The sequence below is a fragment of the Tauraco erythrolophus genome, chromosome W (genome assembly GCF_009769465.1).
Source record: "Tauraco erythrolophus isolate bTauEry1 chromosome W, bTauEry1.pri, whole genome shotgun sequence".
In the NCBI taxonomy this organism is placed as follows: domain Eukaryota; kingdom Metazoa; phylum Chordata; class Aves; order Musophagiformes; family Musophagidae; genus Tauraco; species Tauraco erythrolophus.
The window spans coordinates 8,629,294-8,643,963 of record NC_141497.1 but is presented as its reverse complement, the minus strand read 5'-3'; the positions used below and the strand labels follow the sequence as shown (position 1 = coordinate 8,643,963).

At 45.6% G+C, this 14,670-nt stretch overlaps 1 protein-coding gene across 1 annotated transcript in view; it reads right to left on the bottom strand.

The window, feature by feature from the left end:
• Positions 1-14,670, bottom strand: part of LOC147526201 (guanine nucleotide-binding protein G(q) subunit alpha-like) — a 310,254-nt gene that overhangs the window by 182,158 nt on the left and 113,426 nt on the right. The window contains exon 2 of the mRNA XM_086630244.1: positions 1,855-2,039. Coding sequence (XP_086486370.1) covers positions 1,855-2,039 — 185 coding nt within the window. The remainder of the gene's footprint in view (positions 1-1,854; positions 2,040-14,670) is intronic.

The following is a 14,670-nucleotide window of genomic DNA, read 5'->3' as shown; positions in this document are numbered from 1 at the left end:
ATGTTTCTCATTGTTTGGTATATTACGTGTGTGAAAGTTGCTTGTATATATGCTTTGTGTGTTTTTTCCGGTTGGAAGGTGTATGGATTCCACCTGTAGCTACTGGAAGGAAAAGAATTGACTGGTACCAAATTAATGACAAAGAATTACAAACTGGACTTAGTTGTGAGTATGTAACTTTGAAAAAGGAAGCTGGGAGGATTGTTATTGAACAACATGTTGCGATTCGCAAAAAAACGCTGTCAGCCAGCAGAACACATACCTGGCAGCCTTATTGCACGCACTGGCCACGTGTGCAGCAATGCCCAGTCAGTACCTTTTTCATAGACTCTGTTGAGGGTGTAAAAGAGATGGCTCAGAGCGGAGCAGAAGGAGGCTGCAGAGCACACTTTGTGGATAAACAGGGGACGCCCTGAAGGTGCCCTGCCGGCCTCCCTTCTCTGCAATGACCCTGCTGATTGACACCCTCCTGCTCAGCGGAATCTTGGGCATAGTCGAGATGGTAAGACTCCCAGAAAGGGGAACAATATGCCAGTAACTGCTTCTGCAAGGCTGTACCAAAACAAAATGCTAGTAACTGCTTCTGTAGGGCTATAATAGAGCTTGGCAGGGTATTCCTTCGCATATAAGGGGAGGTCCATGTACTGTAGGGACTTCAGGAATGTATTTACCTAACACCACCATGATCCTAAGTCATAGATACACTCCGAATAGATGTCCCTGCCCTCCCTTTAATCCTGACCCATAAACTCTTTATATGCTCTTCATCCATCCCCAGGTGGAGCTCCATGCACTCCAGCTGGTCTTTGACATAGAGGGTGACACCTCTTTCTTATCTCTACTGCCTGTCTTTCCTAAAGAGCTTGTACCCTTCCATTCCATCACTGCAGTCATAGGATTCATCCACCATGTCTCCGTGATGCCAATAAGATCATAACCTTGCAGGCGTGCACACATCTCTAAATCTTCTTGTTTATTCCCCACGCTGTCTGCATTTGCATTGCATCTAGAACATGACAACTTCGGTAAGTTTTACTTTACTCCACATCTAGCCCTATTAGAACTGATGGGAATTTACTGATTTATGATTAGGACTTTCATATACTACAGAAAAGTGACAGTTAATGTCAACTCTGAAGAAAAATATGCACTTCACAATCGACTAACTTTTCAAGTCAGCTTGTTAGAAAATTCAGTGCTTTATGTACAGCGAAAACGTGGAGCTGAAATATACATGCAAATTTCCTTTTTAATACAAATTATACCATTTATACATTGGATTTCAATTTCTGAATGGAAAAAATGGAAAGAAGTTAGACTAATCAAAGATAAACTGTACAAAACACTTTAAATGTATTTTCTCTTTCTAAATGTCAATATCATCACTTTCAAAAGAAATTGCTTATTCTAAGGCGTCATAAAATGTTTTATTTCATAATATACTCACACACAAGCAGATATCTCCACTTATTTTTCTAATAATTTTATTTTTCCCCCACATAATATTAATGGAAAACCTTAAGTAGTACTGGTACAAACCAGAAAAATAGCTTAACTGCACTCTGGTCAGAATATGGGCTAGGAGGAAAGGAGGAAAGATAACTAAAGTCACAGACAAATACTAGCCTGCCCTTTACCCTCTCCCTATGACAAATCCCCCAGACATCTCATTAAGAACAGCATCTGAGTTGTCAGAACAGTGCAAAGGGCAAAGAACTAGAGGCAGGCCCTTTTCTTCTAAACTTTAGGTTGAATATAATTTGTATGCGATGTATAATTTTTAGAGACTTTCAGTACATTTCGTAAAGATAAAAGAGGAAAAGGTTCATCTATGGAAATAAACAAAAATCTCACCTTATTATGTTCATACTTGTATGGGATTTTGAGGGTATCCATGGCTCTGATCATGGCCTGCATTGCTGTAAATATATTCTGGTACACCAATTTTGTAAAGCCCCTTTTGTCTTCATCAGAGTAACCTGATCCATGAATGATTCTCATCTGTTTGATGAACGTGCTTTTGCCACTCTCTCCTGTGCCTGCAAGACAAATAAGAACATACTTCAGTCACTGGACACTACTTTTCTGCACAAAGCAGACAGCTTGTTCAGTGCAGGGCAGAACATTGCCAAGTGGTTATGGTGCTTGCAAGGTGGTTGCTACAAGGACCAGTTCCATATCAAAACAGCAGAAACAGTAACAACTGAAGCAGCACTGAATTAAAACTTTTATTTTGAAGACAAAACAGAAGTAGTAAAAAAAGACAGCAATGAGTTAATAACTAAACTAACAACTAAAACAAAATATACACTCCAAAATATCTAGAATATAGCACTGTGTATTTCAAATTATAAGCATAAATTTCCATTCCTGAAGATATAGTTCTCAGCAACAAACTTTAGGGAGTTACTATGGGATGTTCGATCACAAAAAAAAATCATAGAGTAAGAAAAAAAATTATCTTGCTTGGCCAACCTTCAGGATATTATAGTAAGGAGCAATATACAATGAACATAAAAATTTGTTAGAAAGGTAAATAATATAACAATTTTAGCTCTGCAAACTTCAACCACAGAAATGTATAAAATCAATTAAAATTTGGCTCATATTTGTTAACAGAGAATCATTACTTCGATTAAATTTCTTTACATCTTTGTACTTTACACAAAGCACAAATAATAAATTAACATTCTGAATGTTTAACAAATTAAAATTGAGATTTCCTTGTTGGGAATTTTGCACATAATATATCACATAGCATTTTTTCCTTTGGCCCAATTCAGTCTCTCTGTGATTAGGAGAGCTTATATAAGCAAAAAAATCATATGAATAATTTATAAGAAGGAATTGAAATTTAGAACAAACACTTGCACAACCATATGAATACTGTATGTTCACCTAGCTACATAGCCCCTGTCCTGGTTTTGACTGGGGCAGAGTTAGTTTTTTCTTTTTAGCAGCTAGGAGAGTTCTGTGTTTTGGTTTTAGTCTAGGATTTGTTATGACAAGAATGTTGATAGTGCACTGATGTTTATAGTTGGCACTGAGACAGCAAGGACCTTTCAGCTCCCCATATTTTTGAAAACATGTAGGAGCACAACAAGCTGGGGGGAGTGAGGCATAGCTGGGACAAAGGGCCCAGAACTCCTCTTATGATTCGAACTTAGACTTAGGATTGAGGACCAAATTGGCACATGGAGTACTCCATATCATGCAGTGTCATGCCCAGTAAATAGATGAGGGTTGACTGAGAAGAAGTTCTCATTTTCTTTTGTGGGACTCTCTCTCTCTCTCACTTTTTTTTTGACCTCTCACTCATCTGGGATTGTGGTATCAGGACTTATCTGTTTCAAGATCGCTTGCCAGGATGGGACAGGCGTTGATCATCGCGTGGTGAGCAATTACATTGTGCATCACTTGTTCTTATATATTATTATCACTATATATATATATGTTAATTTATATATTATTATTACTGTTATTATTTTATCATGATTACTTTTAATTTTATATTATTGTTATTGTTAAATTGTTCTTATCTCAACACACGAGTATACTTTCCTTTTCCCCTTTAATTTTCTTCCCCATTGCCCAAGGGCGAGGGAGGGTGAATGTCATGGTTTAAGCCAATCCGGCAACTAAACTCCACACAGCCGCTCTTTCACTCCTTCTCCAGTGAAGTGGAGAGGAGAAAAATGTAATAAAAGGACTGAGGGTCGAGACAACAACAGAGAATGAGCACCCACCAACCATGGTCCCGGGCTAAACAGACTTGGCTTGGGAATAAAGCAAAACAATTTATTAACAGTTACTTGAAAGGATAAAGAGAAACAAAACCAGTTACTTGAGAGGATAAAAAGAAACAAAGCCAGATCTTAAAAGCAACACCTCCCTCTCTCACCTTTCCTTTTCTTCCTGGCTCTACCTCCTCCCCCAGCGGTGCAGGGGGACAGGGAATGGGGGAGTGCAGGTGAGTTCATCCCATGTTGTTCCTGCCACTCCTTTTCTTAAAGGAGAAGGAGTCCTTACGCCCTTTTCCCTTGCTCCAGTGGATCCCCTACTCACAAGGAAAAAATCCACAGACTTCTCCAGCGTGAGTCCTATCCGCAGGATGCAATCCTTCCCCATCGGATTGCTCCAGTGTGGGCACTTACCACAGTCACGGATTCTTAAGGAGCTGTTGCCACTTGCTCTGGCGTGGGTCGTCCCACGGACTCTAGATGCCTCTCTACCTGTTGTGCATCCCATGCTCCACAACCTCTCTCAGGCTCAGGCATCTCTTTCGCCAGCGTGGGCTTCTCCACGGGCTGCGAGTGGGTCTCTGCCCCACTAAGTCTGTCCTGGCTGCAGGGGGGCCACCTGCCGTCTCGCCACCGGTTGCAGGGGAAACTCAACTCCAGCACACCTCGTCCCGTTCCATCTTCACTGACCTGGTGTCTGTGTGGCCGTTTCTCTCAGATCTTAGTCCTCTCTGGGTGAACTCGGCCCAGTGGGCACCCCAGGAGCAGGGTGCTTGCCGAGTTCCCCAAGCGGCTCCGCCGCCTCCATCCTCAGTGCTGGCTCCGGCCCGGCGTGGGCAGCCCCCGGTCGGGAGGTGGGGAGTGGGGCAGTGCCCTCCTCCCTTCTCACTCCCAGGCAAAGCACCTTTTTCTGCTTCCTTTGTCCCAACTTAAATAGGACAATTCGCAGAGGCACTGATTGGCTCAACCCCGAGGGGGATGGGAGTCCGATCTAGTGGCCAGAATTGGGTCTAACCCGGTTCCAAAACCAGGGAAGTCACAGGGAGCGAATCCCCTCTCCTGCCACCAGAACCCTTTACATCAACCCATCACAGTGAGTGAGCAGCTGTGTGGCATTTAGTTGCCAGGACAGTCCTTTTTGGCACCCAACGTGGGGCTCGAAGGGTTGAGATAATGACAGATTTGACTGGACTGTGTTAAACCAAATTTGCTGTAATTGTTCATTATGTTTCCTTGGATGTTGCTGGCTGGAATGTTGTTTTATGTGCTCTCACAGTTGTCTTCGGAGTCGTATTATTTAGCACCTTATCTGCTGTATATGCTGTTTGTTCAGTATTTATATGCAGTTTACTATCTCTGGGTATTGGATTGGGATGAAAGATTATTTTGCTGATTAAGAGTATCATTGTGTTGTACTGTGTGGTGCTGGTAAAATAGTGGTTATTTGGACCAGTTCTGTACCTGTATTCAGCAGTGCAGAGGGGGGTGGGGATATGGGCTTCATTTATGAATTTTAAGCACCACCTGGCCAGTATTGTCACCAATTACACCAGTAGCTTTTTTCCTTTGGAGAGCTGATACATGAGGGGGACATCTCCTTTCATTTTCCCCTCCTGCTCCAGACCATTTAAAATCTCCCCCTCAAGACTATTACAAAAGCTTTTGAGAATTCAGAGAATGTTCAATATCATTGGAATGGTATAACTAGTATATTACTGTTGCAAGGTCTCCTGAATGTACGTCTAATAATGTATATGATTAGGGTTAATCGACCATTTATAAATATCTACCAATTCGTTATTGGTACTACTTTAGTTGCTGCCTCAATCCCCACAACAAGCACTGTGGCTATTCAAACGTCAGCTTCTGCTACTTGTGCTGGGCACAAATGCAGGCCCTGTACTCAAACCCCTGTGACAAGTACTGCATCTACTCAGACTCTGGCACCTGTTATGCCTATTCAAACCTCAAGCACAAGAACTGCTGCTACTCAGACCACAATGGGAGGATTCCCACAGTCTGTGCCGTTATAACTTGCCCCCATACAGTGTCATGGTTTGAAGCGGGGAGGGAGGTCCGGGTGGCAGAAGCTGCCCATCAGACCGGACTCCCATCCCCCTCGGGGCTTGAGCCAATTGGCACCTCTGCGAATTGCCCTATTTACGTCGGGACAAAAGGAACCGGAAAGGTGTGCCTTTGCCCAGGAGTGAGGAGGAGAAGTGAGGAGTGAGGAGAAGGGAGGGCGGCACGGCCCCCGCTCCCTGGCGCCCAGCCAGGCGATCGCCTGTGCTGGGCCGAGGCCATCCGCTGGGAATGGCGGCTGCGGAGCTGCTTGGGGAACTCGGGGAGAGCCCCGCTCCCAGGGTGCCCACCGGGCCGAGTTCACCCAGAAAAGACTGAGATCTGAGAGAAACAGCCACACCAACACTAAGGTCAGTGAAGATGGAATGGAACAACGTGTGCCGCAGCTGGGGGCACACGTTGCAGGGGGGACCCTTGCAAGCGGTCCCTTTGCAACCAGTCCTCGGTGGAGCAAGCAGAGACCCACTTGCAGACCGTGGAGGATCCACGTCGAGAAGAGATGCCAGAGCCTGAGTATGGTACACATCTAAAGTCCGTGGGACAACCCCTGCCGATGGGGAGGTGCTTTGTTAAAGGAGATGCCTGAGCCTGAGACTATTGTGAATTATGGACACAGGTCAAGGCGCATTTACGCATCTAAGTCTGTATGGAGACGCATTTAAGGTCGATATGATGACCCAACGCCGGAGCACATTTAAAGTCTGTATGACGACCCACGCTAGAGCGAGTGGCTACGACTCCCTAAGAATCCGAGACTGTGGTAAAGCCCGCACTTGGGGCAATCCGATGGGGGTAAGGATTTGCCTCTCAGTGGGTAGGACCTCACGCTTTCCTGTGAGTAGGGGATCCACTGGAGCAAGGGACAATGGTGTAAGGACTCCTTCTCCTTTAAGAGAAGCAGCAGTACCAGCATGGAATGAAATAACCTGCACTCCCCCATTCCCTGCCCCCCTGCACCGCTGGGGGGAGGAGGTAGAGCCGGGAAGAAAAGGCAAAGGTGGGGGGAGTGGTGTTGTTTTTAAGACCTGGCCTTGTTTTCTTGTTATCCTCTCAAGTAACCGTTTTTGTTTGCTTTTCTCTTTGTAGGTAACTGTTAATAAATAGTTTTGCTTTAAGAAAACTGAGCCTCTTTTGCCCGGGACCATGGTTGGTGGGTGCTCCTCTGTTCCTGTCTTGACCCTCAGCTCTTTTATTACATTTTTCTCCTCTCCACTTTACTGGAGTGGGAGAGCTGCGTGGGGTTTAGTTGCCGGATCGGCCTAACCCACGACATATAGAAAAAAACCCACACAGTTACCCGAAGATCTGAATGAAGCCCAGTGCACACGACCCATGTGCCAGAAGGTTCTATGAAGTGCACCACCACCATATTCTTCCTCACTGGCAGTAATGCATCTTGCAGAAGACACAACACTCGTGGGTGATGTAGTTACTCGACTCTAGAAATATGAAGAGAGTACTTCCCTATGGGCCTGCATCTCGACTGTGGAGAAAATGTCCCAGGAATTCCGACAATTTAAAGAAGAAATGTCCTACTCCCCACCTGTACGTTCCAGAATTTCAGCTATCAGGAGCAAGTGTTCCCCTACTACAAGAGAAACAGCAAACACCACAGGGCACACTATGGTTTTACCTGCGTGATCATAGAGAAGACATGAGTAGGTAGGATAGAAAACCTACCTTGGTCCTAGAGGCAAGGGTATCATAGAATCCTAGAATGGTTTGGGTGGGAAGGGACCTTAAAGATCATCTAGTTTTAACCCCCCTGCCATGGGCAGGGAAACCCTCCACTACACCAGGTTGCCCAAAGCCTCATCCAACCTGGCCTTGAACACTACCAGGGATGGGGCATCTACAGCTTCTCTGGGCAACCTGTTCCAGTGCCTCACCACCCTCTGAGTGAAAAATTTCTTTCTTATATCTAATCTAAATCTCCCCTCTTTCAGTTTAAAGCCATTGCCCCTTGTCCTATCACTATACACCCTTGTAAAAAGTCCCTCTCCAGCTTTCCTGTAGGCCCCCTTCAGGTACTGGAAGACTGCAATAAAATCACCCCGGAGCCTTCTCTTCTCCAGGCTGAACAGCCCCAACTCTCTCAGCCTGTCTTCATAGCAGAGGTGCTCCAGCCCTTGCATCGTCTTCATGGCCCTCCTCTAGACCTGCTACAGCAGCTCCATGTCCTTCTTGTGTCGGGGACTCCAGAGTTGAACACAGTATTCCAGGTGGGGTCTCACGAGAGCTGAGTAGAGGGGCAGAATCACCTCCCTCGACCTGCTGGCCACGCTCCTTTTGATGCAGCCCAGGATACAGTTGGCTTTCTGGGCTGTCAGTGCACATTGCCGGCTCATGTTGAGCTTCTCATCAGCCAGCATTCCCAAGTCCTTTTCCTCAAGGCTGCCCTTGATCCATTCTCCGCCCAGCCTGTACATGTGCTTGGGATTGCCCCGACCCACGTGCAGGACCTTGCACTTGGCCTTGTTGAACTTCATGAGGTTCTCACAGGCCCACCTCTCAAGCCTGTCAAGGTCCCTCTGGATGGCATCCCTTCCCTCCTGTGTGTCCACCACAGCACACAACTTGGTGTCATCTGCAAACTTGCTGAGGGTGCACTTGATCCCACTGTCCATGTCACCAACAAAGATGTTAAATAACACTGGTCCCAGTACTGACCCCTGAGGAACACCACTCGTCATTGGCCTCCACGTGGACATTGAACCGTTGACCACAACTCTTTGAGCGCGACCATCCAGCCAATTCCTTATCCACCGAGTGGTCTATCCATCAAAACCACGTCTTTCCATTTTAGAGATGAGGATGTCGTGTGGGACAGTATCAAATGCTATGGATAAGTCCAGGTAGACGATGTCAGTTGCTCTTTCCCTATCCATCAATGCTGTAACCTCATCATAGAAGGGTACGCCAGTTCCCAGGTAAAACAACCAGAAATAGGGATTTTTCCAGTTCTTCCATGAAAGTTCTTGCTCCAGTCTCCAGTGAGCATTTCAGACCAAGTAGGAGAGAGAATCCTTCTCTCAGTCCTTTCCTTGATCCTAATTCTGTTGATCCTCCTGCACAAGAAGTGCAGGGATATGCTAACCAATATTAGAGGAGATCTGCCTCCAGTCAGGTGGAAGAAAGGGACAATCGAGTTTACTGGACTGTGTGGATTCACTGGCCTGGCACATCAGACTCCCAGAAGTATAAGGCTTTAGTGGACACTGGTGCCCAATGCACCCTGATGCCATCGAACTTTAGAGGGGCAGAACCCATCTACATTTCTGGAGTCACAGGGAGGTCCCAACAGCTGACTATGCTGGAGGTCAAAGTGAGCCTAACTGGGAAGCAGTGGCAAAAATATCACATTGTGACTGGCCCAGAGGCCCTGTGCATCCTTGTCATAGATTACCTTCAGAGAGGTTATTTCAAGAACCCAAAAGGGTATCGGTGGGCTTTTGACATAGCTGCATTGGAGACAGATGAAGTCAAGCAGTTGTGTACTTTGCCTGGTCTCTCAACAGTCCCTTCTGTTGTGGGTTTGATGAGGGTCGCACAACAATAGGTGCCAATTGCTACTGCAACAGTGCACTGACAACAATATCACATTAACCAAGACTCTGTGGTTCCTATCCATAAGTTGATTTGTCAACTGGAAAGCCAAGAAGTGATCAGAAACACCCACTCACCTTTTAACTACCCCGTATGGTCAGTGTGCAAGTCCAACAGAGAGTGGAGACTGACAGTAGACTATCGTGGCCTGAATGAAGTTACACCACCATTGAGTGCTGAGGTGCTGGACATGCTAGAACTTTAATATGAACTGGAGTCAAAGGCAGCCAAGTGGTACACTACAATTGATATCGCTAATGTGTTTTTCTCAATTCCTTTGGCAGCAGAATGCAGGCCACAGTTTACTTTCACTTGGAGAGACATCCAGTACACTTGGAATCGACTGCCCCAGGAGCAGAAACGCAGTCCTACCATTTGCCATGGACTGATCCAGACTTCACTGGAACAGGGTGAAGCTCAAGAACACCTGCAATACTTTGATGACATCATCATATGGGGAAACACAGCAGAAGTTGTTTTTGAAAAAGAGAAGAAAATCATTCAAATCCTTCTGAAAGCTGGTTTTGCCATAAAACAAAGTAAGGTCAAAGGACCTCCACAGGAGATTCAGTTTTTAGGAATAAAATGGCAAGATGGACATCATCAGATCCCAATGAAAATGATTAATAACATAACAGCTATGTCTCCACCAACTAACAAAAAGGAAGCACGAGCTTTCTTAGGTGTTGTGGGTTTCTGGAGAATGCATATTCCAGATTACAGCCAGATTGTATACCCTCTCTGTCAAGTGACCTGGAACAAGAATGATTTTACATGGGGCCCTGAGCAACGACAAGCCTTTGAACAAATTAAACAAGAAATAGTCCATGCAGTAGCCCTTGAGTCAGTCTGGACAGGACAAGATGTTAAAAATGTGCTCTACACTGCAGCTGGGGAGAATGATCCTACCTGGAGCCTCTGGCAGAAAGCACCAAGTGAGATTCGAGGTCGACCCCTTGGGTTTTGACGTCGAGGATACAAAGGATCCGAAGCCCGCTATACTCCAACTGAAAAAGAGATATTAGCAGAATATGAAAGAGTTCGAGCTGCTTCAGAATTGGTTAGTACTGAAGCACAGCTGCTCCTGGCACCCCGACTGCCGGTGCTGGGCTGGATGTTCAAAGGGAGTGTCCCCTCTACACATCATGCAACTGATGCTACATGGAGTAAGTGGATCACACTGATCACACAAAGGGCTCAAATAGATAACCCCCATCACCTAGGAATTTTGGAACTGATCATGAACTGGCCAAAAGTTAAAGACTTTGGAATGTCACCAGAGGAGGAGGTGACGCGTGCTGAATAGGCCCCACCATATAATAAGCTATCAGACAATGAGAAGCAATGTGCCCTGTTCACTGATGGATCCTGTCACCTTGTAGGAAAACACAGAAGGTGGAAAGCTGCTGTGTGGAATCCTATACCACAAATCACAGAAGCTACTGAATGAGAAGGTGAATCGAATCAGTTTGCAGAGGTGAAAGCCATCCAACTGGCTTTAGACATTGCTGAACGAGAAAAACGGCCAGTGCTCTATCTCTACACCGAATCATGGATGGTGGCAAATGCTTTATGGGGATGGTTGCAGCAATGGAAGCAGAGCAACTGGCAGTGCAGAGGAAAACCCATCTGGGCTGCCCCATTGTGGCAAGATATTGCTGCACGAGTAGAGTAGCTAGTTGTAAAAGTACGCCACGTAGGTGCTCGTGTACCCAAGAGTCGGGCAACTGAAGAACAGTAAAACAATCAGGATGTAGATCAGACTCCTAAGATTAAAATGGCTCAGGTAAATCCAGACTGGCAATACAAAGGTGAAAAATTTTTTGCTCGTTGGGCCCATGACACCTCAGGCCATCAAGGAAGAGATGCAACACATCCCCTGTCATGCACCAGCTTCAGGGAAGATTGAACAATATAACGGACTGCTAAAAACCACACTGAGAGCAATGGGTGGTGGAACTTTCAAACATTGGGATACACATTTAGCAAAAGCCACCTGGTTAGTCAACACTAGAGCTGGCCCTGCCCAATCGGAACTTTTATGTACTGTAGAACAAGATAAAGTCCCTGTACTGCACACTAGGAATATGCTGGGGAAGACAGTCTGGGTTATTCCTGCCTCGGGTAACATCAGTTACGAGCTCTGGATGCTGCATGCAACAGAGACTATGCATCATATTCCTGCTGCATCCAATGTCATCCATTCTATGGACTGAGCGAACTCTACATCATCTCTCCTGCCCTGAGAGACTGCCATGACAGATGGAGCCCAGAGTTATGGACTAAATGAACTTAATAGATATTTTGAAGGGATGACCCATAGACTAAGGGAATGATATCTATGTACATATGTGAAACTTGAACATGACAGGGATGTTATGGATACTATATTGGATTTGACTGGGACAGACTAAGTTTTTTCTTTTTAGCAGCTAGAAGAGCTCTATGTTTTGGATTTAGTATGGGATTTGTTATGAGAAGAATGCTGATAGCACACTAATGCTTGTAGTTGGCACTGAGACAGTAAGGACCTCAGCTTCCCATGTTTTTGAAAACATGTAGGAGCACAACGAGCTGCGAGGGAACAGAGAAAAAGGGTCCCCAACTCCCCTTATGATTTGAAATTAGATTTAGGATTAAAGGTCAAATTGGCCAGTGAAGTATTCCATATCACGCAACGTCATGCCCAGTATATAGATGAGGGTTGACTGGGAAGAAGCTCTCATTCTCTTCTGTGGGACTCTCTTGGTCTCTCGGAGTTCCATATCTGTCTCTCTCTTTTTTCGGGACTCTCACTTGTCCGGGATTGTGGTGTTGGAACTTATATGTTACAGAATCGTTTCCCAGGACAGGACAGGTGCTAATCATTGAGTGGTGAGCAATTACACTGTGATTCACTTGTTCATATATATCATTGTCATTATACATATATATTCATATATTATTACTATTATTATTTTATAATTATTACTATTATATTTTTATTATCATTATTGTTAAATTGTTCTTATTTCAACCCAGGAGTCTCATTTCCTTTTCCCCTTTAATTCTCTTCCCCATCGCCTAGGGGTGGTGGAGGGTGACAGAGCAGCTGTGTGGTGTTTAGTTGCCAGCTGGGTTAAACCACAACACCCCCTAAGAAATGCCATATATTTACTTATGTGCAGTGCTTCTTAGTCTTTCAGCTTGGATTTTATTTTGATCAGTTTTATAAACCTTTTATGCCTCATTCATGCTCTACTATTTGGCTCCCAAGACAAAGATAGCCTTATGCTTTACATGTTGTTTTAGAAGTCTCAGAATAGTTTATTTCACAAGCAATGCAATGTAAGTGGTGGGACAGCTGACATTGTAGTGAGGGTCTGCTACAGGTCACCTGACCAGGAAGACCAAATAGATGAGACAAACCTTTATAGACAGATAGGAGCAGCCTCACGTTCACAAGCCCTGGTCCTCATGGGGGACTTGAACCACTCCGATATCTGTTGGAGGGACAACACAGCAGGGCATAAGCAATCCAGGAGGTTCCTGGAATGCACTGATGATAACTTCCTTCTCCAAGTGGTAGAGGAATCAATGAGGAGAGGTGCTATGCTTGACCTTGTTCTAACCAACAAGGAGGGGCTGGTGAGGAACATGATGATCAAGGGCAGCCTTGGCTGCAGTAACCATGAAATGGTGGAGTTCAAGATTCTTAGGGCGGCAAGGAGGCTGCTCAGCAAGCTCACTGCCCTGGATTTCAGGAGAGCAGACTTTGGCCTCTTCAGGGATCTCCTTGGTAGACTATCATGGGAGAATGCCCTGGAGGGAAGAGAGGCTCAAGAAAGCTGGCTAATATTCAAGGATCACCTCCTCCAAGCTCAGGAGTGGTGCATCCCAACAAAGAGGAAGTTCAAGCAGAAATGCCAGAACGCCTGCATGGATGATCAAAGGGCTCCTGGATCAACTCAAGCACAAAAGGAAAGCCTACAGAGGGTGGATGAACAAGGACAGGTATCCTGGAAAGAATATAGATAAATTGTCCGAGCAACCAGGGATCAGGTTAGGAAAGCTAAAGCCCTGACAGAATTCAATCTGACCAGGGACATCGAAGGAAACAAGAAAAACCTCTCTAGGTATTTCGGTGATAAAAGGAGAACTCCAGAAGGAAACGGGAGACCTGGTTACTCAGGATATGGAGAAGGCTGAGGAATTCAATGACTTTTTTTGCCTCCATCTTCACTGGCAAGAATTCTAGCCACAGTGGCCAAGTCACAGAAGGCAAAGGCAGGGACTGGAAGAATGAAGAACCACCCACTGTAGGAGAAGACCAGGTTCGAGACCATCTAGGGAACCTGAAGGTGCACAAGTCCATGGGACCTGATGAGGTGCATCTGTGGGTCCAGAGGGAACTGGCAGATGAAGTTGCTAAGACACTATACGTCATATTTCAGAAGTCGTGACAATTCGGTAAAGTTCCCACCGACTGGAAAAAGGGGAAACATAGCCCCCATTTTTAATAAAGGGCAAAAAGGAAGACTTGCGGAACTACAGGCCAGTCAGTCTCACCTCTGTGCCTGGCAAGATTATGGAGCAGATATTCCTGGCGACTATGCTAAGGCACATGGAAAAAAAGGACGTGACTGGCGACAGCCAACATGGCTTCACTAAGGGCAAATTCTGCCTGACAAATTTGGTGGCCTTCTATGATGGGGTTACAGCGTTGGTGGATAAGAGAAGAGCAACTGACATTGTCTACCTGGACTTATCCAAAGCATTTGATACTGTCCCACACGACATAGAATCATAGAATCATAGAATCATTAGGGCTGGAAGGGACCTTCAAAGGTCATCTAGTCCAACCCCCCTGCAAGGAACAGGGATATCTCCAACTAGATCAGGTTGCTCAGGGCCTCATCCAACCGGGCCTTGAACGTCTCCAGGGATGGAGCATCCACCACCTCTCTGGGCAACCTGTTCCAGTGTTCTACAACTCTCATGGTAAAAAATTTTTTCCTAATATCCAACCTGAATCTACCTCCCTCTATTTTAAAACCATTACCCCTTGTCCTATCACAACAGGCCCTCCTGAACAGCCTCTCCCCATCTTTCTTGTAGGCCCCCTTGAGGTACTGGAAGACCGCTATAAGGTCACCCCGGAGCCTCCTCTTCTGCAGGCTGAACAGCCCCAACTCTTTCAGCCTGTCCTCATAGGAAAGGTGCTCCAGCCCTCTTATCATCTTTGTGGCCCTCCTCTGGACCC